General features: G+C 38.1%; 1 protein-coding gene across 1 annotated transcript; it reads right to left on the bottom strand.

The window, feature by feature from the left end:
- Nucleotides 1-12,988: 12,988 nt before the first annotated feature.
- Nucleotides 12,989-13,457, bottom strand: LOC149215095 (uncharacterized). The gene is made up of 2 exons (XM_089389619.1): nucleotides 13,395-13,457; nucleotides 12,989-13,294 (listed from the first exon to the last, which is right to left on the bottom strand). The coding sequence occupies exons 1-2, from the start codon at nucleotides 13,455-13,457 to the stop codon at nucleotides 12,989-12,991; spliced, it is 369 nt and encodes a 122-aa protein (XP_089245745.1).
- Nucleotides 13,458-22,269: the final 8,812 nt, after the last annotated feature.

Here is a 22,269-nt window from a genome sequence, read left to right as displayed (position 1 = left end):
CATGGCATGCATATTATATGCATGTGTGTATTTGGTTTCTTTTCTGTCATTGGCATGTGCCATGTCAGCTTTCGACAGTTGTTTTAGCCTTTCCTTGCCACTTATGGATATAGATTATGTGATGGTATTCTTTCTTGTTTGAGCTTTGGATAGCTAAAAGGTTTTGGATTCAGGTGTGGTGTTCTTGTTGGCGTAAGGGGGTCTGCCCAGGTTCAGAGTTGTTCGCTCCAACCAACAAAACCCTTAATGGTTGGCCCTTTCGGCAACATCCTACGTAGTGCAGACTGTGGTCTCACCCGAAGCAATATTGGGGGATGCTAGAACAAAGTTTCTCGATCCGAGGATATGTGATAAGTGGTTTCTATGTCTGCACAACTTTAGATCTTCCTTCACGCAGATCGATATCTTCTTAGGGCATGTCACTATAACTAGGGAAAGATGGCTTCTAGACCTTCACGAAGGTCAACGATCAATATTTTCAGACCTTAAACAAACATATGATCTACTTAAGTGCATCAATAAACAACCCTAGATTCGAGTTCGCACAAATATATCAGTTTATCAAAAAACATAACAGAAATAGCTTTTAACTTCCTGAAAGTATATAAATACTCATAACATGCATCATTAAGACAGACTCAGTGACTTTGCACAACATTCACTCATTAATCGATAAAATTATATCATTAAGCGACAAAAAATAACATAAACAGATTTAACAAAAATGCACAGTAACTCTTCAAAATCAACCTTTACTGATCTTCCTCATTCAGGTTACAGACTCTTTTACCCTACGCAATCAGCTGCAGGGGTCTATACACTCAGCTGTGAACTCTACCTAGATCTCATGTGCACTCAGTTATAGGAGCCTTCCCTTCTTCTCCTAAGTACAAGAAGTAGAGACTTCTTGCCTTAGCACTTGCCCAAGGCAAAAAAAAGCATTCAGCGTACCCAATTCTCTATCCAAAGTTATCTCTAAGACTTGCTATGAATCGATTATTTATAGCATTCCTTCATACAATACCATGGTCCATGGACCATGGGATAATTTTAAAGCCAATCCAAACAAGGGGCTAAGACCCCTTTGACTCTTATCTATCTGTGCGCTCCACATCGACATTTCGCAGAGACTTTACATATTTTACAAAATCTTTTACAAAATTGGTTTAAATTAACCTCAAAACTAACCCTAGGGACCCTAACCCAACATGCCCCCAACACAAAGATCGTGACTCGCCCTTGAGTCACTCAGATGGCACCTCGATCTTGCTGTAAAGACAATCCAGCATAACCTGCAACACTGTAACTTCGGCAACGCCTTGTTCCGCTACTTGTTGTACCTCTTCGACCAATTTCTCAGTTGTTGGGCCCTCCAGTTCCAAGCACATTGTCCTCTGTGTTTGCAAGTAGGAATTTTAGATTTTCCTCCAGTGACAAAGTAAGCTGAAAAGCTTCCTCTAGCCACAGTTGTAATCTGGTTTTTAGCAGTGCCTCTTTCTTCTACAATTCTTCCACCTGGGCTTGCAGCTCCTTTCCCTCTTGTGACTTCGCCAAGAATTGCACTGCCGCCAAAGTGCATGCAGTTGATCAGACCTCATCATATTTTTTCATGTCTCTCGTAATTGGTGTTCATCTTCTGTAGGTTCGGATCCTCCTGCAGATTTGTCCATAATCCCATTGCTGCATCAAACATCGATGTGTAGTCATTGACTACGACATCCAAAGTGCTCATATTCTCATTGATGTATGTTGTGCACTACTCATGCACCTCTAGTAGAGTCGTGGGTTGCAACTTCAACTGCAGCTCTGCTATCTTCATCTGGAAATCAAAGGTAACCCTGTTGACTTCCTCCTTTGTTGCACGTACTGCAACAGCCAATTTTCTTACTTTTGTTGAGACCTCTGCATCCTCTGCTATTTTTAATTCAGGGACTGACTTGGAGGCCTACTTGGTCATTATTTTTAGGCTCCAATGTCTTGTCTACAGCTCCTCATTTTCCTTCAGCACCCAAGTTTTCTCCACCAGCAGCTATTCATTGTTGACCTTAAACTCACTTACGACGGTGAGGGCACATTTTTCCCTAATGCTAAACTCTTTTGACACACCCTGATGTAGCGCATGGAGGGTCTGGAGTGGTTATGTAGCCAAATTCAGCCCCACGTCCTTTACTGTATTGATCACAGTGTGATCCTCATCTGATTCTATGTGAACACACCCCTCTGGCAATGGTATGATTCTAAGGTCCAGAGTCTATTCTAGCTCTGCCACTATTCCACTTCCCTATGTCAGGCTCACTTGCACTCTGCTAACTTTCCCAACTGTTGAGACAAAGTGATTGCCTATCATTTAATTGTCAACCCGGGGGTTTCGTAAAACTTGTGAAGCATGCGTGTACTATATATGCTAGAAATTAACTTTCAATTTAAATCAATCTAACTATGAAACCAAATAATGAAAAAACAAATTCACCTATTCTAATTCAACAATCAACTCAAAGGAAATTATAGTACAGTGTTTGGAATTGAAATCTTAATCTATCACACTTGCAAGAATTGAAAAGTACACCACTCTTTCAAAAATAAAATTGCATGAAATGAAATCTGCTCTAAGGGATCATGTGTGCATTATCAAATCAGGGTCATATGAAATGAATAATCAAAACCACATGATATTAAATGAACGAAAAAACAATATTTCTTAACCTCAAGATATGAAAGAAAATAAAAACAATCACTCTTAACCTCTCACACAGGAAAAGATATGAAAGAAATAAATCTTAATCTATGAAAGCAAATAAAAACAATCACTCTTAACCTCTCACACAGGAAAAGATATGAAATAAATAAATCTTAATCTATGAAAGAAATAAATCTTAATCTATGTCTCACATATTATAGATGGCCAATCCAAAAACATGAGGGATGGAAAGTTGAGAGGCTCCAAATACAAACATAACCAAATCAAAGTGAACATCACTCATGAGCATGGTGCCAAATCCAAATTCTATATTCAAAACATGAGCATTTCCCCAACTTTACACATGCCTTTCAAAGGAAAAGGCTCTCCTATTTATACAAAAACATAAGAAGCTACCCTATTTAATGAGGATCCACTAAAATCTCATATAGTTACAACCAAATAGCTCATAATGAGACACATATCCCATAGGTGTCTCATATAGTTCTAATCCAAATAAGAAATGATGAGACGCCTCATAGAGTTACACTCCAAATAGGACACATATCCTTCTTTGACCTTTTCCCAAATCTCCTTTGAAGGGAATTCGAATTTGAACATTGCAGGCCACATAAGGGTACCTTGGAAGCTTCCAAATAACATACACATGTCATGAAACTCAAGCCACATATATAGATACATGAAACCATGTTAATTTCCTAGTTTTTAATCATAAATTCACTTTGAACACATAAAATAAATAACTTTGGTAAATAAGGATCCTAACCCATATATTTATGAAAATGGTGGCTAATGAAAGGTTATATGGTTATGGAGATGTGACATGTGAGTGAAATGGTGGCGATAAAGGTGAAAGTGTATATCATTTTGAAGACATTTTGGAGGCCCAACATACCCCCCAACTAGAGCAATTGCATGTCCTCATGCAAATATTGCATTAATTCCTTTGATTTGCTCGCAACGTCTTTGCTTTTGAATGAGCTTGGCTTATATCATATGCCCTTAAACTTTGCATTTGACAATTTTATTTATTTTTGCAAAGTATTCCTTGTCATACATGAATTGAAACATGTTTGGTTGGTTCTTGTGTTTCAACCAAATTCTAATTGGTATTGGTTCTTGTGTTTCAATACCTTGTTTCTTTTTGTTGCAACAAGATTCATTGAACATATTTAAGAATGCATCGCAAATCATATAACTTTTTGAACCATAATGCAATCATAATTGATTAGGACAAGTATGTTAGGATGAAATGAAAATATGTGATAGTGTATGATATATGAATATGAAATGATGTCCCTTCCCCCCAACTAAAGATATGATAATGTGAAAGAGGAAGTGAGGAATTTCCCAAAGTTACAATTTTAGTATTTTAAGGAATTGCATGACTAAAAATTAGAAAACCACATACCTTCACTTACCTTCGATGTGCATGAGTTATGAAAATTGAAGAGTGTGGCTGCTTCTGGATCATAGAATGAAATGTAGAACTCATTTGCTTCTTGGTTGCATGAATGGTGGATGAGGTTGTGAAGTGGATTCTTTATTTCTGCTACTAAATCTGTTGTATCTGGTGCAAAATGCTGAAATGATATAGTCTTCAATCGCTATGAAACCGATGGTACAACTCTAGTCATGCGCATAAATGTGGTGGTGTCTATCATGAAGAGAGGTCATTGGATTATTGACCATTGATGAATGTCGTTAACCAATGCAAGACAAACTCGCCATTAATGTTAACGAGTGCCAAGGTACCTAAGCACATCTTGTGAAGGGCGAATAAATGAGCCGATGTCAAGCCACTTGCAAGATACAACGATCAAGGGACATTGATGTATTCCCATGATCGTTGGCGATAGAACCTGTCATTAAGGAATACAAGCCTCAATATACTAATGAGGACTCTAGCCTTGGACCTAGATAATGTGTTGATGTCGATAGGCCAAGGCTTGTTAGAAGGAAGGCCTTAAGGAATCCTCCATCATCTAACACGAGCATGAAACAATGATTTGAAGGACTACGAATGGAAAATTTTGCAGTGGATCAAGGTTTATTTAACTGAAAGGAAAATGACAAGTGAATGAAAGTAAAAGGACAAATCAACATGTAAGCGAGTTGAATGTCTTTATGAAAATGGGTTATGAGTTAGTGAAAGTAAGGTAGGAAAATATGAGATAAGAATTTTATTGACTAACTAAGTGAAATGCAATGCGACTGCAAAGGAAATGAGATGAAGGTTTTATTGACTGAACAAGTATGGATGCAATGGAAACACTGACATCTGACAAGCTTGCAATTGTTGGATCTAATATGCATTAACATGTGCTCATGCATTGACGTTTCATCTCTATTGCTGCTCTGATCATTTTCTTGTGAAATAAATGTGGTCTTTGAGAGACACTATTTGCTTATGGTCATATGTTCTTCTTCCTGGAACCTGCAAAAAAACTAGTACTTCTTCTCAAATGGATTGTAAGGTTACCAAAATAGAGAGATGATCAATTTCTCTATTAATGACATTTACATAAAAAATAAGAATCGGTACTATTAAACAAGTTCATGAAAGAAAAGCAAGATAGTTTATACCTGTGTTGAAAGTAGTTCCTCAAGTTACCTGTTGTTTCTTTTCAACAATTTTTTCATTTTTTACTATTTCAAAATTTGATAATAGCTTTCTCATTTTGTATATCTCATCGAGATATTTTCAACGATGCTTGAATCATCGAATTCTGATGTTGTATGAGAAAGTTAGACTGTTTTGAAATTTTTAAGAAAAAGTAAAAATTGTCATGAGAAATGTAACATGGAAACATGATGTTATAGTGAAAGATGATGTAAGCAGATGAAATGACATGTTGATCATCAATTTCTAGTTAGAATTCATTGTTTGACAAATAAATCATTGAGTTAAATGCATAGCTGCAGAATTATTTTCCAGCTGCAGAATTGTCGATTAGCTGCAGAATCACTTGTTTAGCTGCAGAATGGAATCAGCTGCAAAATTGTCGATTAGCTGTAGAATTGTTGTTTAGCTGTAGAATGGAATTAGCTGCAGAATGTGCACAATTTTTGTAGCTAAAATTCTGAACAAACAACCCAAGTCAGTAAATAACCAAAAATGAATTCAAAGAGCAAGAAACAATGTTGTGGTTTACTGGAGCCAAAATCCAGTGATAATTGCAATGCCTCTTATTAGCAATTTTTTTTTTTGAGCATGAACTAAACTATATTCTCTTTCACAATAATGTAATTTACATCTAAAACCGTGGCATCACCATACTAAATATAGATGGTGAAGCACTGTTGCAAAATATACATTATGAAAAATAAAATAACATAAGTTTTAACCCCAGTGTCCATTCTGAATTTGTAGCAGTGGAAACAATAAGTAGAAAATCCTCAATGGTGGCACTAAAAAAATAATGCATCGTCAAAATTTCCAGAGATACAGAGTGCGGTAGGCGAAATCGTACATACAACCAAGAGAAAAACAAGGTCATGCCTAATATTGGTGGTGTATAGTTGCTCAATCTTGCATCATCTAAAATTCTCTATTCTGACAATAAGCTCCTCAAGGCAAACACTCTTCTTCCTGCAATTCAGTGCTTATATTGTTGATCAACACACAAGCATTTTTGGTTCAAGCTATTCCCACAGCACAACTAAGTTGTAATCTGTATTCCAGTCCACACATGTGGTGACCCAAAAGCATGCACCTGTACCGCAATAATGTCGAGATATTGTAGAATTACAATCTCAGCCAGCAACAAAAGATTCAACAGCAAACAAGCACATGGTATTTCCTGAGATCAAACAAATTTTTGTCACTACATAGCAAACAATAGCTTAAAGCCACAACCTTCTCATAGAGTCGGATCGAATCCAGAGTATTCCACCAACGTCAAACAGCTTCCTCAGCGCAATCGCAAGGCAAATCCCTCCTTTGTCGCTCCTTTGTTTCTCCTTTGTGGCAGCAAATCCATGGATTTAGTGACAATAAATCACAATCGTGTTTCTTCAAACCACAATAGCATCCCAAGAATTGGATTTTATGGCCGCACTGCTGTGCCTGTGTATTAATTTCAAATCCGTTTTTTTCTCACGCAGTTAGTGACACAGTGTTCCGAAGAATCCCATATTTCTCTCAATCGATTAAGAAATTGAGAAAACCATTTCTGGGTTATCTAATTCACCCTGTTCCCGAAGAAACCCATGTCTTGGTTTTCCTAAATTCATTTTCATTTGGCCAGAAATTGCGTTTAAAATTTGACGTTTTTTAGTTGTTATGTATTTTCTTTGCCAGGTGTATGGATTAGCGGGCGGACTAGTGGATCACGATTACTAGGTGCATGGATCAAATCAGATTGTTGAAATGTTGGATCGATTATATCACGGGATTGTTGGTTCGCTAGAGTCATTGGATCACTGGTTTGTTGGAATCGCTAGATCACTGGTTCACTGGAATTGCTTAATTGCGGGTAAGGCGAGGTATCTGCCATGTCTACATTGAAGGTTAGATCAGAGGTTGAGGAATTTTGTTTCCAAATTGAAAGGTTGGTCGATAGATCTAAATATTGTATGACATGAAGGTAACAGTTTCTAATGCTAGTGGAAATCGAAAGCTAGCTCATGGGATTCTTATGAAATATCTTCAATACAGGACCAAAATTTCTTGGTTCTACAAAGAATCTAAATCACAGAACAAGGATCTGGTCACACCATAGATCTTTCATCAGTTGAATAGGCAGGGAGCCAGCTTTTCCTTCTGACCGAATGAAGCACAGGAAGGACAGTGTGTACAGGGAGGTAGTGATGAGCGCTAACTTGATTGCAGCCATGCTCCAACTGGGATTCAAACCCGTAATCGTTCATCGTTTTAATCAATCGATTGCAACAAGAAATGCCAATGATTAGAAGTTCAATTCTACACTTTCCACAATTGATTTTAAAAAATGTTCTTGCAGGTTTTCTATCAAGGCCGTAGTGGAAACTGGAATTAGGGATTACCATTGGTTGTTTCTTTATTTTTTTATGGGCATCCATTCAAACCCTCAACGACCTCATTCGAATTGGTGTTGTGCTCATTTTGATTATATCATGCAATGGGTGGGATTATGGCCTTTATGCATTAGAATTTTTTTATTTTTTTTCAAAGTTTTGTTTTTTTTTTTTTTTTTAATTGATTTGTTAATAAAATTATATATGTTATACTTTCAAAAAAAATTAAAAATATACATATATATTTCATTAAACAAAACAATAATTTTTTTTTATAATTTTTATTTCCATTTTTTTATTTTAATTTAAAGTTTATTGTAAAAGTAAATCGAATGAAATGATTAAACAAAGATTAACTACATAATTGCATTCTGTATACTAACAAAACAATTTCTTTTTCTGATCCTCCAGGTCACACGAAGTGCAGGAGGAGAGCATACTTGAGATTTTTTTATTTTGTTAGCATAGTTAAGATTTATCAATCGATTTCTCTGTAAATTTTGCAAAAATAAAATGAAAAAGGCTTGATCTCATACCTTAAATTATCATTTGTGATCTTCACTTGCACTCCTTATTCTCAACCATTTGTTTTATTGCAAATTTTCCTACCAAGGGTTAGTAGATGGGTGGTTCTTATTGCACCACAAAACATCAAATTTATCCTAAAAACTATAAAAATTTATTTTTATTTTTCCTACCTATCTAAAAACTATTTTTATTTTTATTTTTTTTAAGTATATTCATGCTTCCAATGAAGCCATTTACGGATTAGAATTTTTGAAATGCTCATATCCCAATTTGAAAAATATACTTGATTGTTTGTAAGGATATGCGAAATCGACTTGACCTTTTGATTTGCCGCAAGGATCTCTTGAAGAATTGATGAGTATTGTGGCGTAACCGCTTCCTGATACCATTCCTCAATGTACTATTTGGGCTTTAATCATGCACCTAGAAAAAATTAAAAATATGAACTCTAGACTGAAAGCTAGTTCCTATGCACACTTCCCCGGCAACGGCGCCAAAGTGTTGAGGCAAAGTGATTGCCTATCATTTAATTGTCAACCCGGGGGTTTCGTAAAACTTGTGAAGCATGCATGCACTATATATGCTAGAAATTAACTTTCAATTTATATCAATCTAACTATGAAACCAAATAATGAAAAACCAAATTCACCTATTCTAATTCAACAATCAACTCAAAGGAAATTATAGTACAGTGTTTGGAATTGAAATCTTAATCTATCACACTTGCAGGAATTGAAAAGCACACCACTCTTTCAAAAATGAAATTGCATGAAATGAAATCTTCTCTAAGTGATCATGGGTGCATTATCAAATCAGGATCCTATGAAATGAATAATCAAAACCACATGATATGAAATGAAAGTAGAATCAATAATTCTTAACCTCTAGATATGAAAGCAAATAAAACAATCACTCTTAACCTCTCACATAGGAAAGGATATGAAATAAATAAATCTTAATCTATGAAAGCAAATAAAAACAATCACTCTTAACCTCACACACAAGAAAAGATATGAAATAAATAAATTTTAATCTATGAAATCAAATAAAAACAGTCACTCTTAACCTCTCACACAGGAAAAGATATGAAATAAATAGATATTAATCAATGAAAGCAATAAATCTTAATCTAAGAAAAATAATAAATGTCACACATTATAGATGGCTAATCCAAAAGCATGAGGGATGGAAAGTTGAGAGGCTCCAAATACAAGCATAAACAAATCAAAGTGAACATCACTCATGAGCATGGTGCCAAATCCAAATTCTATATTCAAAACATGAGCATTTCCCCAACTTACACATGTCTCTCAAAGGAAAAGGCTCTCCTATTTATACAAAAATGTAAGAAGCTACCCTATTTAATGAGGATCCACTAAAATCTCATATAGTTACAACCAAATAGCTCATAGTGAGACACATATCCCCTAGGTGTCTCATAGAGTTCTAATCCAAATAAGAAATGATGACACACCTCATAGAGTTACAATCCAAATAGGACACATATCCTTCTTTGACCTTTTATCCAAATCTCCTTTGAAGGGAATTCGAATTTGAGCACTGGAGGCGACATAAGGATGCCTTTGAAGCTTCGAAATAACCTACACATGTCATGAAACTCAAGCCACATATATAGATACGTGAAACCATGTTAATTTCCTAGTTTTTAATCATAAATCCACTTTAAACACATAAAATAAATAACTTTGGTAAATAAGGATCCTAACCCATATATTTATGAAAATGGTGGCTAATGAAAGGTTATATGGTTATGGAGATGTGACATGTGAGTGAAATGGTGGCGATAAAGGTGAAAGTGGATGTCATTTTAAAGACATTTTGGAGGCCCAACACCAACGCTCACTTGAATCCTATTAGCTTAGATCTGCAGCTCGCGCAGATCCTTTTAGATGCTCCCCAAAATCTGCATATATTGTTGCTCAAACCATTGCAACACCTCAATTGTTGTGTCTCTCACCTTATCACCAATCTCATTGAGATCACCCTCTGTTAGCACCATGGGGTCAATATGCATCTGCCTATTAGACTTGTGCTTTTTCCATTGTCCACCCATTTGTTCTTCCCATGTCTCTTCAAGGTTAAAGGAGTGGTCTACTCCCCACCACCGCCTCCTCCCTTCTCTCATAGCTTTTGCTTATCAGTGTGTTGCGAAAGCTAATTTGTTGCTTTCTTCTATATCCTGTTGTTCCTTCTCAGCCTGCTCTTTAGCAGCGCACTCCTTCGTTGCACGCTCTTCCTCTGCAACAGCCTTAGAAGCAGATTCCTTTCTCTTCTACTCCGCGAGAGCTTTCCCAGCCTTCTGAGCGACCTCCTTATGTTTTTGTGCAACAGATCTCTCCACACCTTTTCTAGTGCCTACATCACCCTTTGTGGGTTCGTGTGACTTTGCTGGAAAATATCCCACAAGCTCCTAAATGTCTGTCTCAAATACTAGGTAGGGAAAAAGGTCCAATGTATGTTTCAAGTCCTTCCGCATTATGATGGACACATTGTGAAAATCGAACTTGAACTTTTTTTAGGCCGACAACTGTGTGAACAAGGTTGGGGACAACGTTAGCCTCTGAATGATCACCATATGAAGGTCCATGTCTACCAAAATCTGGAAAAAAATTTATTCCTTGATCCTTCCCGGATCCTTTGTTGACCGCAATGATGCAAACCACGTTGCCTCAGGTAAATCTTCCTTATGCGGAGGAAACTGACTGTCCTTTCGCAATCTCCAAGAGACTAAAAGAATAGATAAAAAAATCCATGCATAATGGAATGGATTTCTCTCTTATTTAGCTTCTCGGTAGTTCGTGAGAAACTCCTGGTATAGATACGTTTCCCAACTATATTGGACACCTTTGGCGCACTGTGTTGCAAGTGACACTACTGGCACTGGAACTTCATTAGGCACTTCCTCATAATTTTTCCTCCAAGAATCTCAGCAACGAACTACATTGCCTAGTCTTGAATTGAGCGGATAGAGTATCCACACTATTTTTTAACAAGACCATACTCTCTTTTCATTTTATCCGCCAAGTCTTTTTCTCTAGTCTTCCTTACAAACTCCTTGGCGGGGTCCACTCCTTGGTAAGGTAGCCTCGTAATCTTGTGAATGAGAATATTAGTGATTGGGATGGCTTATCGAAGCCATAGACACCCATCATGTACCAGCACAAGTCACTGACACATGCATATCATGTTGATAGTTGAGCGATGATAATGAGGGACACACAGCATGTTTAACAACCCGAGTTTCTCAACGCCTTTAAACCACTTCATGGGTTCTAAGTGCATAAACCGAGTCTCCTCACAATATATTTTAGTCATGTATTTTTGGTTCGCCAAATGTTGGAACCTCTCATGGTATACAAGGTCTCAATCCTCCATTTTTAATACTGGAATGCATGCTAAGCTAGGACCTTCAAATTCCACCTGCTTAGGCAACAAGGGTGTTGAAACCAAAAATTTCCCTAAATCTGGATCCTTAGGAACTTGGATCTTTCCCTTTCATGGAGGGATATACTCAGGAAGCCAGGAGATAGGCTCAACCTCTTTGGCATCCACTTCCTCTACACCTTGGTATTCCTCATCTTCTAAATCTACCACTTCCTCTGGTTGTTTGTCTTTCTTCTCCCTTTGTCACACCTATGGATTCTTCCTCAGTGACATTCTCACTGGCACCAGCTTCTTTTGCTTCTCTTTCAGAGCTGGTTTCTTTTCTTTCGGAGCTGGTTGATTTTCTTTCGGAGCTGGTTGCTTTTCTTTTGAAGTTGGTTTCTTCCCTTTCGTGGCGGATTGCTTCAGCCTTGGTGACCTCGGCATGGTAGGTACAATGGTTGTAGCTTCCATGCTTGAAATTTCAAGGCATGACATGTCAGGCACAACAGCTTCTGAACTTAAGGCTTCAGCGGGGTTGGTGTAAGTCATTTGCTGGAGAATGGCCTTCTGTTTCCATGAAGGTAAGGTAGAAAATGTTGGGCTTGCCACGAAATCCTCCCAAAATTGACGACTCATAAAATTCAGATAGCAAATCATGCAGACAAGTCTTAGAATGAAAAGTGTTCTTCGGTGGTCCATCATGCAAGATTTATAGGGAGTTTTGAATTCAAATCCGATTGATCCCCCCAAATTCTGATAATAAATGCCTCTTTGGCAACAGATCTTCAAAGATTTTCACCATAAATAGCACCTACCTAATCCTCTTAACTGATTTTCTGCCATCAGCTCATGAATAGTAACCTCAATGCCTACTTTTTGACTCTTCTACACGACATCATCCTCCATGGCGCAGCATATCCAACACAACTTCACCTGGTGCACCCTTTTCATCCATCAAGCAACCTTTCTACGACATTCTTCACCTCATCGAGCAACGTAGTTTATAGTCCCGCAATCCCTTTCAATTTCTTTGATTACTAAGACTGTCCTGCTACCATATAGTCATTGTACAGGGGCAAGATCCCCTGTGTACAACTTCATCCTACTTCCATTCACTCGCCGAGGGAAGGGTTCCCCATTCAGCTTCATGAGCTGAACTATGCCACCATCCATGGTCTCCTTGATAACATACAACCCCAACCAATGCATTTGAAACTTTCACGGAATTTTTTTAAACTTGCTATCATATAACAACACCAAGTCATCCACCTTAAACGTGCACATCTTAATATGTCGATCGTGCCATGCTTTCTCGTGCCCCTTTTTCACTTGCTCATGAAATCTTGTAAGAAATCTGTCTTCGTCCAACTCCATTAGCTACACGAGCCGTTCCTCCAAGGTCTCGTGGTCCGCCATCTCGGTCAAGGCTATAATCCATAAAGTTGGCACAATATACTCCATCGGCATCACTGCTTCAATCCCACAGACCAACCTAAATGGATTTTGGCCTGTTAACGTTTTACAGGTTTTCCTATAAGCCCATAACATAGCAGGTACATGCATTTCCAAATCATTCCTTTGCGCGTTCCCGACCTTCCTCAGTGCATTTTCCAAAATTTTGTTAAAAACTTCCACTGTTCCATTCACCTCCAGGTGATAGGGCATACTGTTTTGATGATATACCTGAAATTCTTCCAAAATTGTGCTGATCATTTCATTCAAGAAATTCTTACCCCTATCACTCATCAAAATATTAGGACAATCAAGCCTTGTTAAAACATACTCGAATAGAAACTTCGAAGTAGTGGCCGTTGTAAAATCCTTCACTGGTTGTGCTTCCACCCATCTGGTCAAATATTCTATCGCAGTGTTGATATATCGTGCTCCTATCTTATTTCCTGGTAGCTGGATAGGACCTATGAAATCAATGGCCCATTTATCAAAGACCTGTAGCAAAACCTGGGGATGTAATGGCATCTCATCTCTTCATGAAGGTTTCCCCATTCGTTGGAAATCATCGCACGCCTTGCATTATTCCTTAGGATCCTTATGTAATGTAGGACACCATAACTCGGAGTGAAAAATATTCTGTGCGGTCGCTTTCCTAGCATAGTGGCCTCCTACCACTCCTCCATGGGCTTTAGCTAGTATACTAGAACATTCAAACTTCAGAATATACCTTCGAAATATCTTATCCGACCCCATCTTATATAAATGACCCACAATTACCGAAAAATCTTCAGTGCGAACTAGTAACTCCTTCTTTTGTTGCGTGGAATACCATTCGGGAGCGGTTTCGGTTGTTAAAAACCGAATAATGTTAGCAAAATTATCGTCGACAACGTGCACCACGAAGAGTTGTGCATCCGACAATCCTTCTTCCAAATTAGCTAGCTCTTCCCATATTTCTATCCTTGGTAGATGGTTTGATCTGGAATTCAACCTACACTTTTCACAATCACTTCAAAGTCGTATTCCTGAAATAACAGTAACCATCGACATATCTCCCCCCGCAACGTAGGCTTATTGACTAGGTACTTCAGTGTGGAGTGATCTGTATACATCTTGAAGTGTCCGCCCAACAAATAATGTATGAATTTCTGTATCATGTAGACCATCGCGAGCCCTTCGTGCTCTGTGGTGGAGTATTTATTATAAGCTTTGGATAACTTTCTACTCGTGAAATCTATCAAATGATCAATCTCTCCCTCTCCTGCTTGTGTTAAGACTTCTCCCAACACAATACATGAGGCACCAACATGCACATGAAACTCCTTTTTCCAGTCTAGAAACACCAAGATAGGTGTTGTCACCATATTCTCCTTCAAAACATCTAGGTTACGCTGACAATCTTCATCCCAGCAAAACGTCGCATCATTCTTTAACAATTTTTCCATCTGTGAGCATCACCCCGCTGAAGCGGGGGAGAGCAATTAAGGATTCTCAGATCTGGATATGAGAAGAAAACATTAAAATGATTAACTGTTCAAGACAGAGTGTACTTCAACAAATTCTGAAATAGATTTCCAGTTAATTCATTCAATTTAGATAACATGTAAGTTTTTGAAATACATAATAGAATAATAATTTGACAAAAGAAAATACTTCACTGAAGTAGCTCAACACATGAATCCTGTAATGAAATTTCTTTATTACTCAGTCCAGTCTGCTGACTTGAAAAATTGGTACAATAACCCTCAGGTTTATGATCAATACAACTCTATAAATGTCTGGAAATCCATACTCAATACTTCGAATTATGAATAATTTATAAAAAAATAGTTTAAAAAATATCCCAAACTATCTTGGGACTTAATCTAGGAAAAATAAATATCTTCATGCAAGAAGATAGAGATAGATGTTCAACTATTATATGTTGTCCCTGTTTATTTGGTTGTGCTATCTTTATGCTTTGATTTTTTGTTTTTCATTCTATGCCTTGTTTTTGTTCTTTACGTTGTCTGTTATTTTTACTTTACCCTTCTCAACTAATACACTTTCACCTGATACTCTTCCATCTGGTTGATATGTCACTTTTCTTTTACTGTGCTTTTTTACTTTTATTGTGCATTTTTACAGTAAGTCATTTAACTTCTCCCAAATATCTGCATATGGTAATTTGATATTTACCATTTTCCTATAAGTTTCATATGCTTCTATGTACTTGGAAAAAGCGGGTCTGTTTACAAAAAGGTGTTTTACCTCATGCTGGAAGGTTCTCAAATGTATAATATAGAACCTTTCGAGTAGGCATCCCTTTCATAGAAGAATTATTTGCCTAATCCCTTGCCACCTCTTCGATTCTCTTGTTGTAGTCTTCCTGTGGCATCAATTTTTCATTTATCACCAAGGGATTTGGCAGACCTTTCTACCTCAAAACATCAAACTTTACCATGAACCTGTCTATAGCTAGCTGCATGGTTTGGAATTTTTACTTTAGGTTGATCATTAAATTCCTCTTGGTGAGCACCTTTTTCACTTCTAATATTGTGCCAGCTCTGTCAGCGATGTCCAACTCCTGCAATTCATATTTGTTTTTAGAGTTAAGGAAGTGGATTATTCTGGTAGCTTCTTCTGGCATATCTCCAAGTTCAGCCTTAATTCTTTGTATTGCTTCTGTGGCCTCTTTGAATAAGTCACTTTGTTCAAAGATGACTTGTATAGATGGCCAAATAACATTGATAGAGTCAATGATATTGGCCCATAACTGTTCTTTAGCTTGGCCAAGTAGCCCCTTTAATGTTAATTCTTTTTCCAAGCTCTTCATTCTTTCAGTCAACCTGGTTGACTTCTGAGCTTCATCCTTGTCCATAATATCTGCAATTTTCTTCTCGTCCTCCAGACTCCTTAACTTTTCTTTGAGTCTATTTATCTCAAAGGTCTGAATGGACATGTCTTCCATTGCTTTGACCAATTTGCTAGTCTCATCACTTGGCTGAGCTTCTACTGTTGTCGAACCTTTTGCTAATGTAGATGTTGTTGCAGATGGAAATGTTGTAGGCAGTGGAGATGTAGGAGACAATGAAGCTGCCAAGGTGGATGGTACTACTGTAGTGACTGTTGGAATGGCAGTGGCAGTGGTAGTCTCAAGGCTGACATGTTTTCGCTATATTAAGTTGTCCAACTCTTTCTCCATTTCCTTCAATTGATCATTTAGTTGTAGAATGAGGTCCATCATCTCCTCTTACTGTGTTTGGCTTTCTAAGACTTCTTTTGTCTGTGGATGTTTTGAATGAGGTAGCTTCAATTGTTTTTTGAGAGCAACAATATCGTCATTATTCTTTTTTATTAATTTCTCAGTAGCATTGACATCACTGGGATCATGTCCAAGCTCAACCACCAAGTCTTCCACTGACTTGATTATGTTGTCCTTGGCCTATGAGGAGGCCTTTTCAAGTTTCTATTGTGTAGTGATATTATCCAATGAACCTTGAAGTTTTTGCATAATCATAGATTTATTTGTCATGGTGGAATAGATCATCTCACATGCCTTCTTATGGAACTCATTTTGGTCAATGCGTGAACATCCTTGGCCAAAACTTCAAAATTTGTTTTCTTATAGTCTGCTGATGATCTTGGTTGTTGGACTGTAGGTTGCATGAATGTCATTTGCATCTTCCCAGTCTTAATGTCAAAGGCTGACATTAACCTATTTTGATTTGCAGGTGTCTTCTTGAAGTACTGGGCATAAGTCTTAGCCTTCAATGTCTCATTCCTCAACTTGATTTCCTTGTACCTTTCTTTAATATCTTTCTCTTTATCCACAAGCCTGGTGGATGAAGAGACTTCAATGTTGAGTTGTTTCTTAATAAGTTGAGTGTTTGATGTAGAAGGCTGGTGTGTTTCTTCTGAAGCTGCTGGGCCTTTTCTCCTTCCCACCATTGTGTCAGTGTCAGTGATTTCCACTATTCCAATGGTGTCTTCTTGTTCAGTTACAGGATTAAGCTTGGGCCTCTTCCTGTAACTAATCTCAAATTGTTCATCTATGGTTTCCATGGCTAAACTAGAACCTTCTTCCCTTGTTCTCTTTGCATTTCTGTCTTCATTGGCTGGAGTCTGCAAAATAGGAGGAATATTCATCTGTTCTCCTAGGGCTGGAACCTGCAGAAAGGAACTAGTATCAATCTTATTTTCAACATCTATTAATGTATTCTCCACCTCTACTATAGTACTGTCCATATCTATCAAATTGTTTTCCAATCATTCTGACTGGTTGAAAAATCTCTCAATGTCGGGCTTGGGATGATGTCTGAAAGGACCCAATTTGAATTTGAGCCTTAGTTTATTTATGACTCCATGAGGGTCATATTTCCACATAAAACTATTCTTGAAATTCATTTGCTGTAGAATCTTATCGGCCTCTGGTCCAACTTCCCTATTATTACAAATAAAGGGGCCCAATTGGTTTTTCATTTTAAATTGAGTCTTCTTCTTGGTTGACATGAAATTAACTTCATCAGAGTTTATAATCTACCTAGAGTATTCTAATGCAAATATCCTCATGGGGAGGTATTTTGGTTGTTTGTAGGGAGCTAGTTGGCATCCATATATCTTGATCTATGTGTGGTCCTGGTATAGATACCAGTCTCCCACTTTACTGTTCTTTTCCAACTGTAAAACCCTTTTAATTTCTTGATTGATCCTGGGATGATAACTACTGGTTAGCATGTTTATAACAGGATGCCAAAATGAATCAATGAAATCTTTGTAAGTAAATACAGTGGAACACATTTGGATCAATGGTGTCCAATGGATGACTGATCTTGGATTGCCTTTGGTGTCTAACTTATGAATGTTGATTGGAAACTTGTCTGAATGATAGTACAGGAACAAGTGAAACAAAACTGAAGAGTACTTGAATATTCTCTCATTTGGTAGTTTGATGAATTTTTCATGAATTCTATCTGCTATGAACTAAGTTTAGTTATAAATTATAGTAGGAGGCTTGCCTGGGCAAAAGACAAAAAGGAAAGCCAGGACAACCTAATCCACATGTTCATCTGTGGTGTACCCTAAAATGAAGGAGAGAATGGTTATGACTTGTCTGCCTCTCTCAGAAAAAGTGGTGGTAGCATAAGGAGGACTATCAGTAGAAGTATGAGACTCCTCTATGATGAAAGTTTGAAAAATCTAGGCCATATTGGGTAGGTCTAGCTTGGTATAGAGGTCAAGCAAGCCTTCAATTGAAAGTGGGGTCTCATTTTGGCTTGACTGGATTTACAACATTTGATTAATGGATTTTTCACTAATGGTGAATAAAACTTGTTGGTCAGGGGTGACTATGGCTCTCTGACTAGGAATGTAGCAAGCTTCGCATAAGTGGATGATTTCTGGGAATGGGTGTACCTGTGGGAAACAATACTTGGGCAAATTTGACTCCCAAAGGTGAATGTCATCATTATTGTTTAAAAACTTGTCTTTACTCCAGTAGTGAAGTTTTAGTATGTAGGGAAGGGAAGAAATATCTCTAATTTGAAAATCTCTATCGGCTAATGCAAGGTGGTTAATATCCAGGTGAGGGGTTTGCAGAGGTATTACATCCAGAGAGGTTTGGGAAGCCAAAATTTGGTTTAATGAATTGAATTATACTTTCTGTGGCTTTGGGAGTAAGGTTTAGGAGCTCTGGACAGTGGGAGGGTAATTTCAATCTGTAAAAAAGGGTTTAGGATGTACAGTAGTTTTCTCTTCAATTCAAGAAGGTTCTTTAGTTAATTTAATTAATTAACCATTCAATAATTACTGTGTGTTTTTCCAAATTCACAAAGGAAGCCTTCAATTGAAAGTGGGGTGTGACAAGATCTTTACTCAAGCACTGGGCCTCTGGGATACATTACAAGAGGATCCTATGCTACAACAATATGATGAGCTCAGCACGATAGCACAAACGTTGCCACCAATCTAGCGTTTCATGCGCCTATAGGAAGGTAAGGAAAAACTATTGCAAATACAGGAATTGTAGAAGAAGAAGTCTATGCTCAGTGCACAACTTAAGCCTTGGAAAGTGGAAGCCAGCCATTTCTCACAGACCATTCTTGAGAAGCTAAAGGCTATGCAGCAGACATAGCGGACCACGTAGCTAGTAGTAGAGGGGCCAACCATAGAGAAAATAGTCCAGGAGGTGTAGCAAGCCATTAAACAGGGTAGCGTGGAGCTACAATCATTGGAAAAGGCATTCAGCGAAATCCGCCAGAAAGTCAAACAACCAGCTAGGTGACTCGAGGGCGATTCACGATCTTTGTGTTGGGGGCCTGTTGGGATGGGGTCCCCAGGGGAAGAAGGGAATTAATTAGTCTTTTTTTATAGTAAATTTTGTGAAAATATGTAAAGTCTTCGCGATTTATGGACGTGGAACGCATAGATGAATAAGAGTCAAAGGGGCTTAGCCCCTTGTTTTAAGTAATATTTTGAGTCGGTTTTAGAAATTCACCCATGGTCCGCAAACCATGGAATTGTATGGAAAAGTATATAAATAGTTGACTCTTAGTGAAAGGAAGAAGTAACTTAGCTTAGATAGAGAATTGGGTTCATTGGAGAGTCTTGGACAGGAGCTAAGGTAGGAAGGCTCTGCTTCCTGTGCTTAGGTAGAGTAAGGAAGGCTTTGCAGCTGAGTGCATGGAGGCCTAGGTAGAGTTTGTAGCTAAGTGCGTGGACCCCTGAAGGTGAGTGTGCAGGGTAGTTTGAGTCTGTAATCATTGAATTAAAGATCAATAAAGATAGTTTTCTGAAGAATTATTGAGCATTTCTATTTATACCTGTTAATGTTATATGCAGCTGATGACCTATGTGTTTTATGAATTACTGATTGAATGCTATGCGATTATCTTGAATCTATCTTAATAATGTACATAATGAATTCTTAGGTACTTCTGCAAGGTTTTTGTTGATTTCTCCTATGTTTTCTGATGACTTAAGTAGATCTGCATGAATCCCGCTTTAGAGTTGATTTCTGATGTGCATAAGTAGGTAACTCGACTGTTAAAGGTCCACAAGGAGTCATCGTGGGCCTTTGCAAAGGTCAGAAGGCCTCTTTAACTGAGTTGCAGTCGCGTGCCCTATAAGTTTATCGATCTGTGTGGAGGCATACCTAAGGCATTGAAAGACATCCCACTAGTCTGTGGATGCAGAAACTTGGTTCTTGCATCCCCCCATACTGCTTCAAGTGAGACTACAGCCTATGCTACGTGGGCTATTGTTGAAAGGGCTAGTAGTGTGGGGATTTTTTGGTTGGCCCAACTAACTCTAAACGTGGGTGAGAACCCCCTAAGACAACAAATGGTTTCGTTGCCGGGACCGGGATCTGCTTGAAATAGTTTTGTCATGTTGCATCATTGGAACCACACCAAGAAAGAAATTGAAAAGTGGTTGGATCGAAAGATTCATGAGTTCACAACACAAGAAAATAGGAATTCACGCCTGTCAAAATAAGTGTGGTTGAATAGATATCCATATATAGAGATACACGAGATCTTATTCTGCACCTTCCCCATTAAACTGTCTGAGTGGTTAGCTAAATTGACAGAAAGTCAAGGAAGGTGGAAGCTCAATAGTCCTATTGTGTGGAATCCAGAATTAGTGTGACCACTAGAAGCTTCTGAACACAAGATCTCATGGGTTTTCGATCATTGGCTCGATTGAATTCTAGGAGGATTTGTTACAAAATTTGCAGTTGATACCTCAGTCAGCTACAACGAAGCGGAGCAAATATTCTTCAAGGGACCACAAGGTAATTATTTAAGATCATTGAATACTTATATTAAAATGTTATTATGTGAAAAATGGGTAATTCCATTATTTTAATGTTCTGAGCTATGCGGAGTGGACGATTCTTTAGAAATCATGAAGTTTCAGGACCAGAATATAGTCCATTGATTGGACCTCCTTCAAGTGACGATGAAGGGGCGGGCAGACTACGCCGCGAAGTGCTATTCAGCTAATTACTCAGGGGATTCCTCGAACAAATCATCCATCCACTCCACCTCCATCGCATACACCTTCGCCCACACCTACACCTCCACCTCCACCGCATACACCTTCGCCCACACCTACACCTCCACCTCCACCCTTCAACATGGCGAAGACAATGAAGATGGCAATGTTCAAGGGCATAAGAAGGGAAGATCCAGAGCAATTCTAGTTTGTTGTGAATGACGTATGGACAATGCAAGAGATCACCGATGATAACATAAAGAAGGCACAGTTGGTTACCACTTTGCAGGATCACGCGCTAACCTGGTACATTAAGTATTGTGTTGATAATCCACTTGCAATGCTAGCAGATACTAAGACGACTTTGAACAAATAGTTTAGTAAGCCTAAATTTGACTTAAAGTTGGTGATTGAATTTAAAGAGATCACAATGAAGGTTGAATAGATGCCTTGGGACTTTGATCAGGGATTGAAGTGCCAGATCAAATAGGCTAACACGCAGATCCTAGATTGCTAGCATCGTGACTAGTTTATCACGTCACTTTTCCCCATTTGAGAATTTCTTTGTCACAATAGAAGATAGACACATAGGAAGAAGCCTTGTAGATTGCAATCAGTCTAGATGCATCACCTATTCAGGACACGAACCTGGGGGTGTAGCAGATCCACTCACAAGAAATCCTGCACCTAGAATTATGGAGTTTGAAGAAAGACAAGGAGACTAAGCCTGACATGCGCGCAAAAAAATGGTGTTTGAAGTGTAAAGGCAAAGGGCACGATAAATATCATTGTCAAGTGTATGAAAATTATATTACAGGAGGGGGACCAATTCCCTTGAAGCCAGAAGCCCAAGCAGGGCCGAGCATGGGGGTTACGCTATGGTGTGCCATTTGCCAAGTTATTGGGCAACATGCAATGGATAATTTCCATTTACTTCAGAAGTTCGTTCAGACAACCCAGTTGTTCTTCTGTAATTTCTGCAAATTTATGGGACACGAAGAGCACCACTGTTGAAGCTATGAGATGATGATGGAAAGAAAACCTACTTATCGAATGCAAGGAAAAACTTAGACTCCAAATCAAGGAACCTATTGGGCGCAGGAATTGTGGTTAGGCAGACTCCTTCAACACTTAATTGTCAACCTGGCGGTTGCGTAAACTTAGAGGCAAAGCACAGGAAATGCCAAAAATTATATGAAATTTTCCTAAATCTGTTCCTACTTCCTTAATTA

This window comes from Pinus tabuliformis, chromosome 1_1 (genome assembly GCF_031772625.1).
Source record: "Pinus tabuliformis cultivar Carrire ecotype Pingquan chromosome 1_1, CPIR1, whole genome shotgun sequence".
NCBI classification, from domain to species: domain Eukaryota; kingdom Viridiplantae; phylum Streptophyta; class Pinopsida; order Pinales; family Pinaceae; genus Pinus; species Pinus tabuliformis.
This window is presented reverse-complemented; position numbering and strand designations above follow the sequence as displayed.

Coding starts and splice junctions, on each gene's coding strand:
- LOC149215095 (XM_089389619.1), bottom strand. CDS start 13,457: ATGGGTGGAAGCACAACCAGTGAAGGATTTTACAACGGCCACTACTTC. Junction 13,295..13,394: donor ACTTCGAAGTTTCTATTCGA/GTATGTTTTAAC, acceptor GAAGAATTTCAG/GTATATCATCAAAACAGTAT.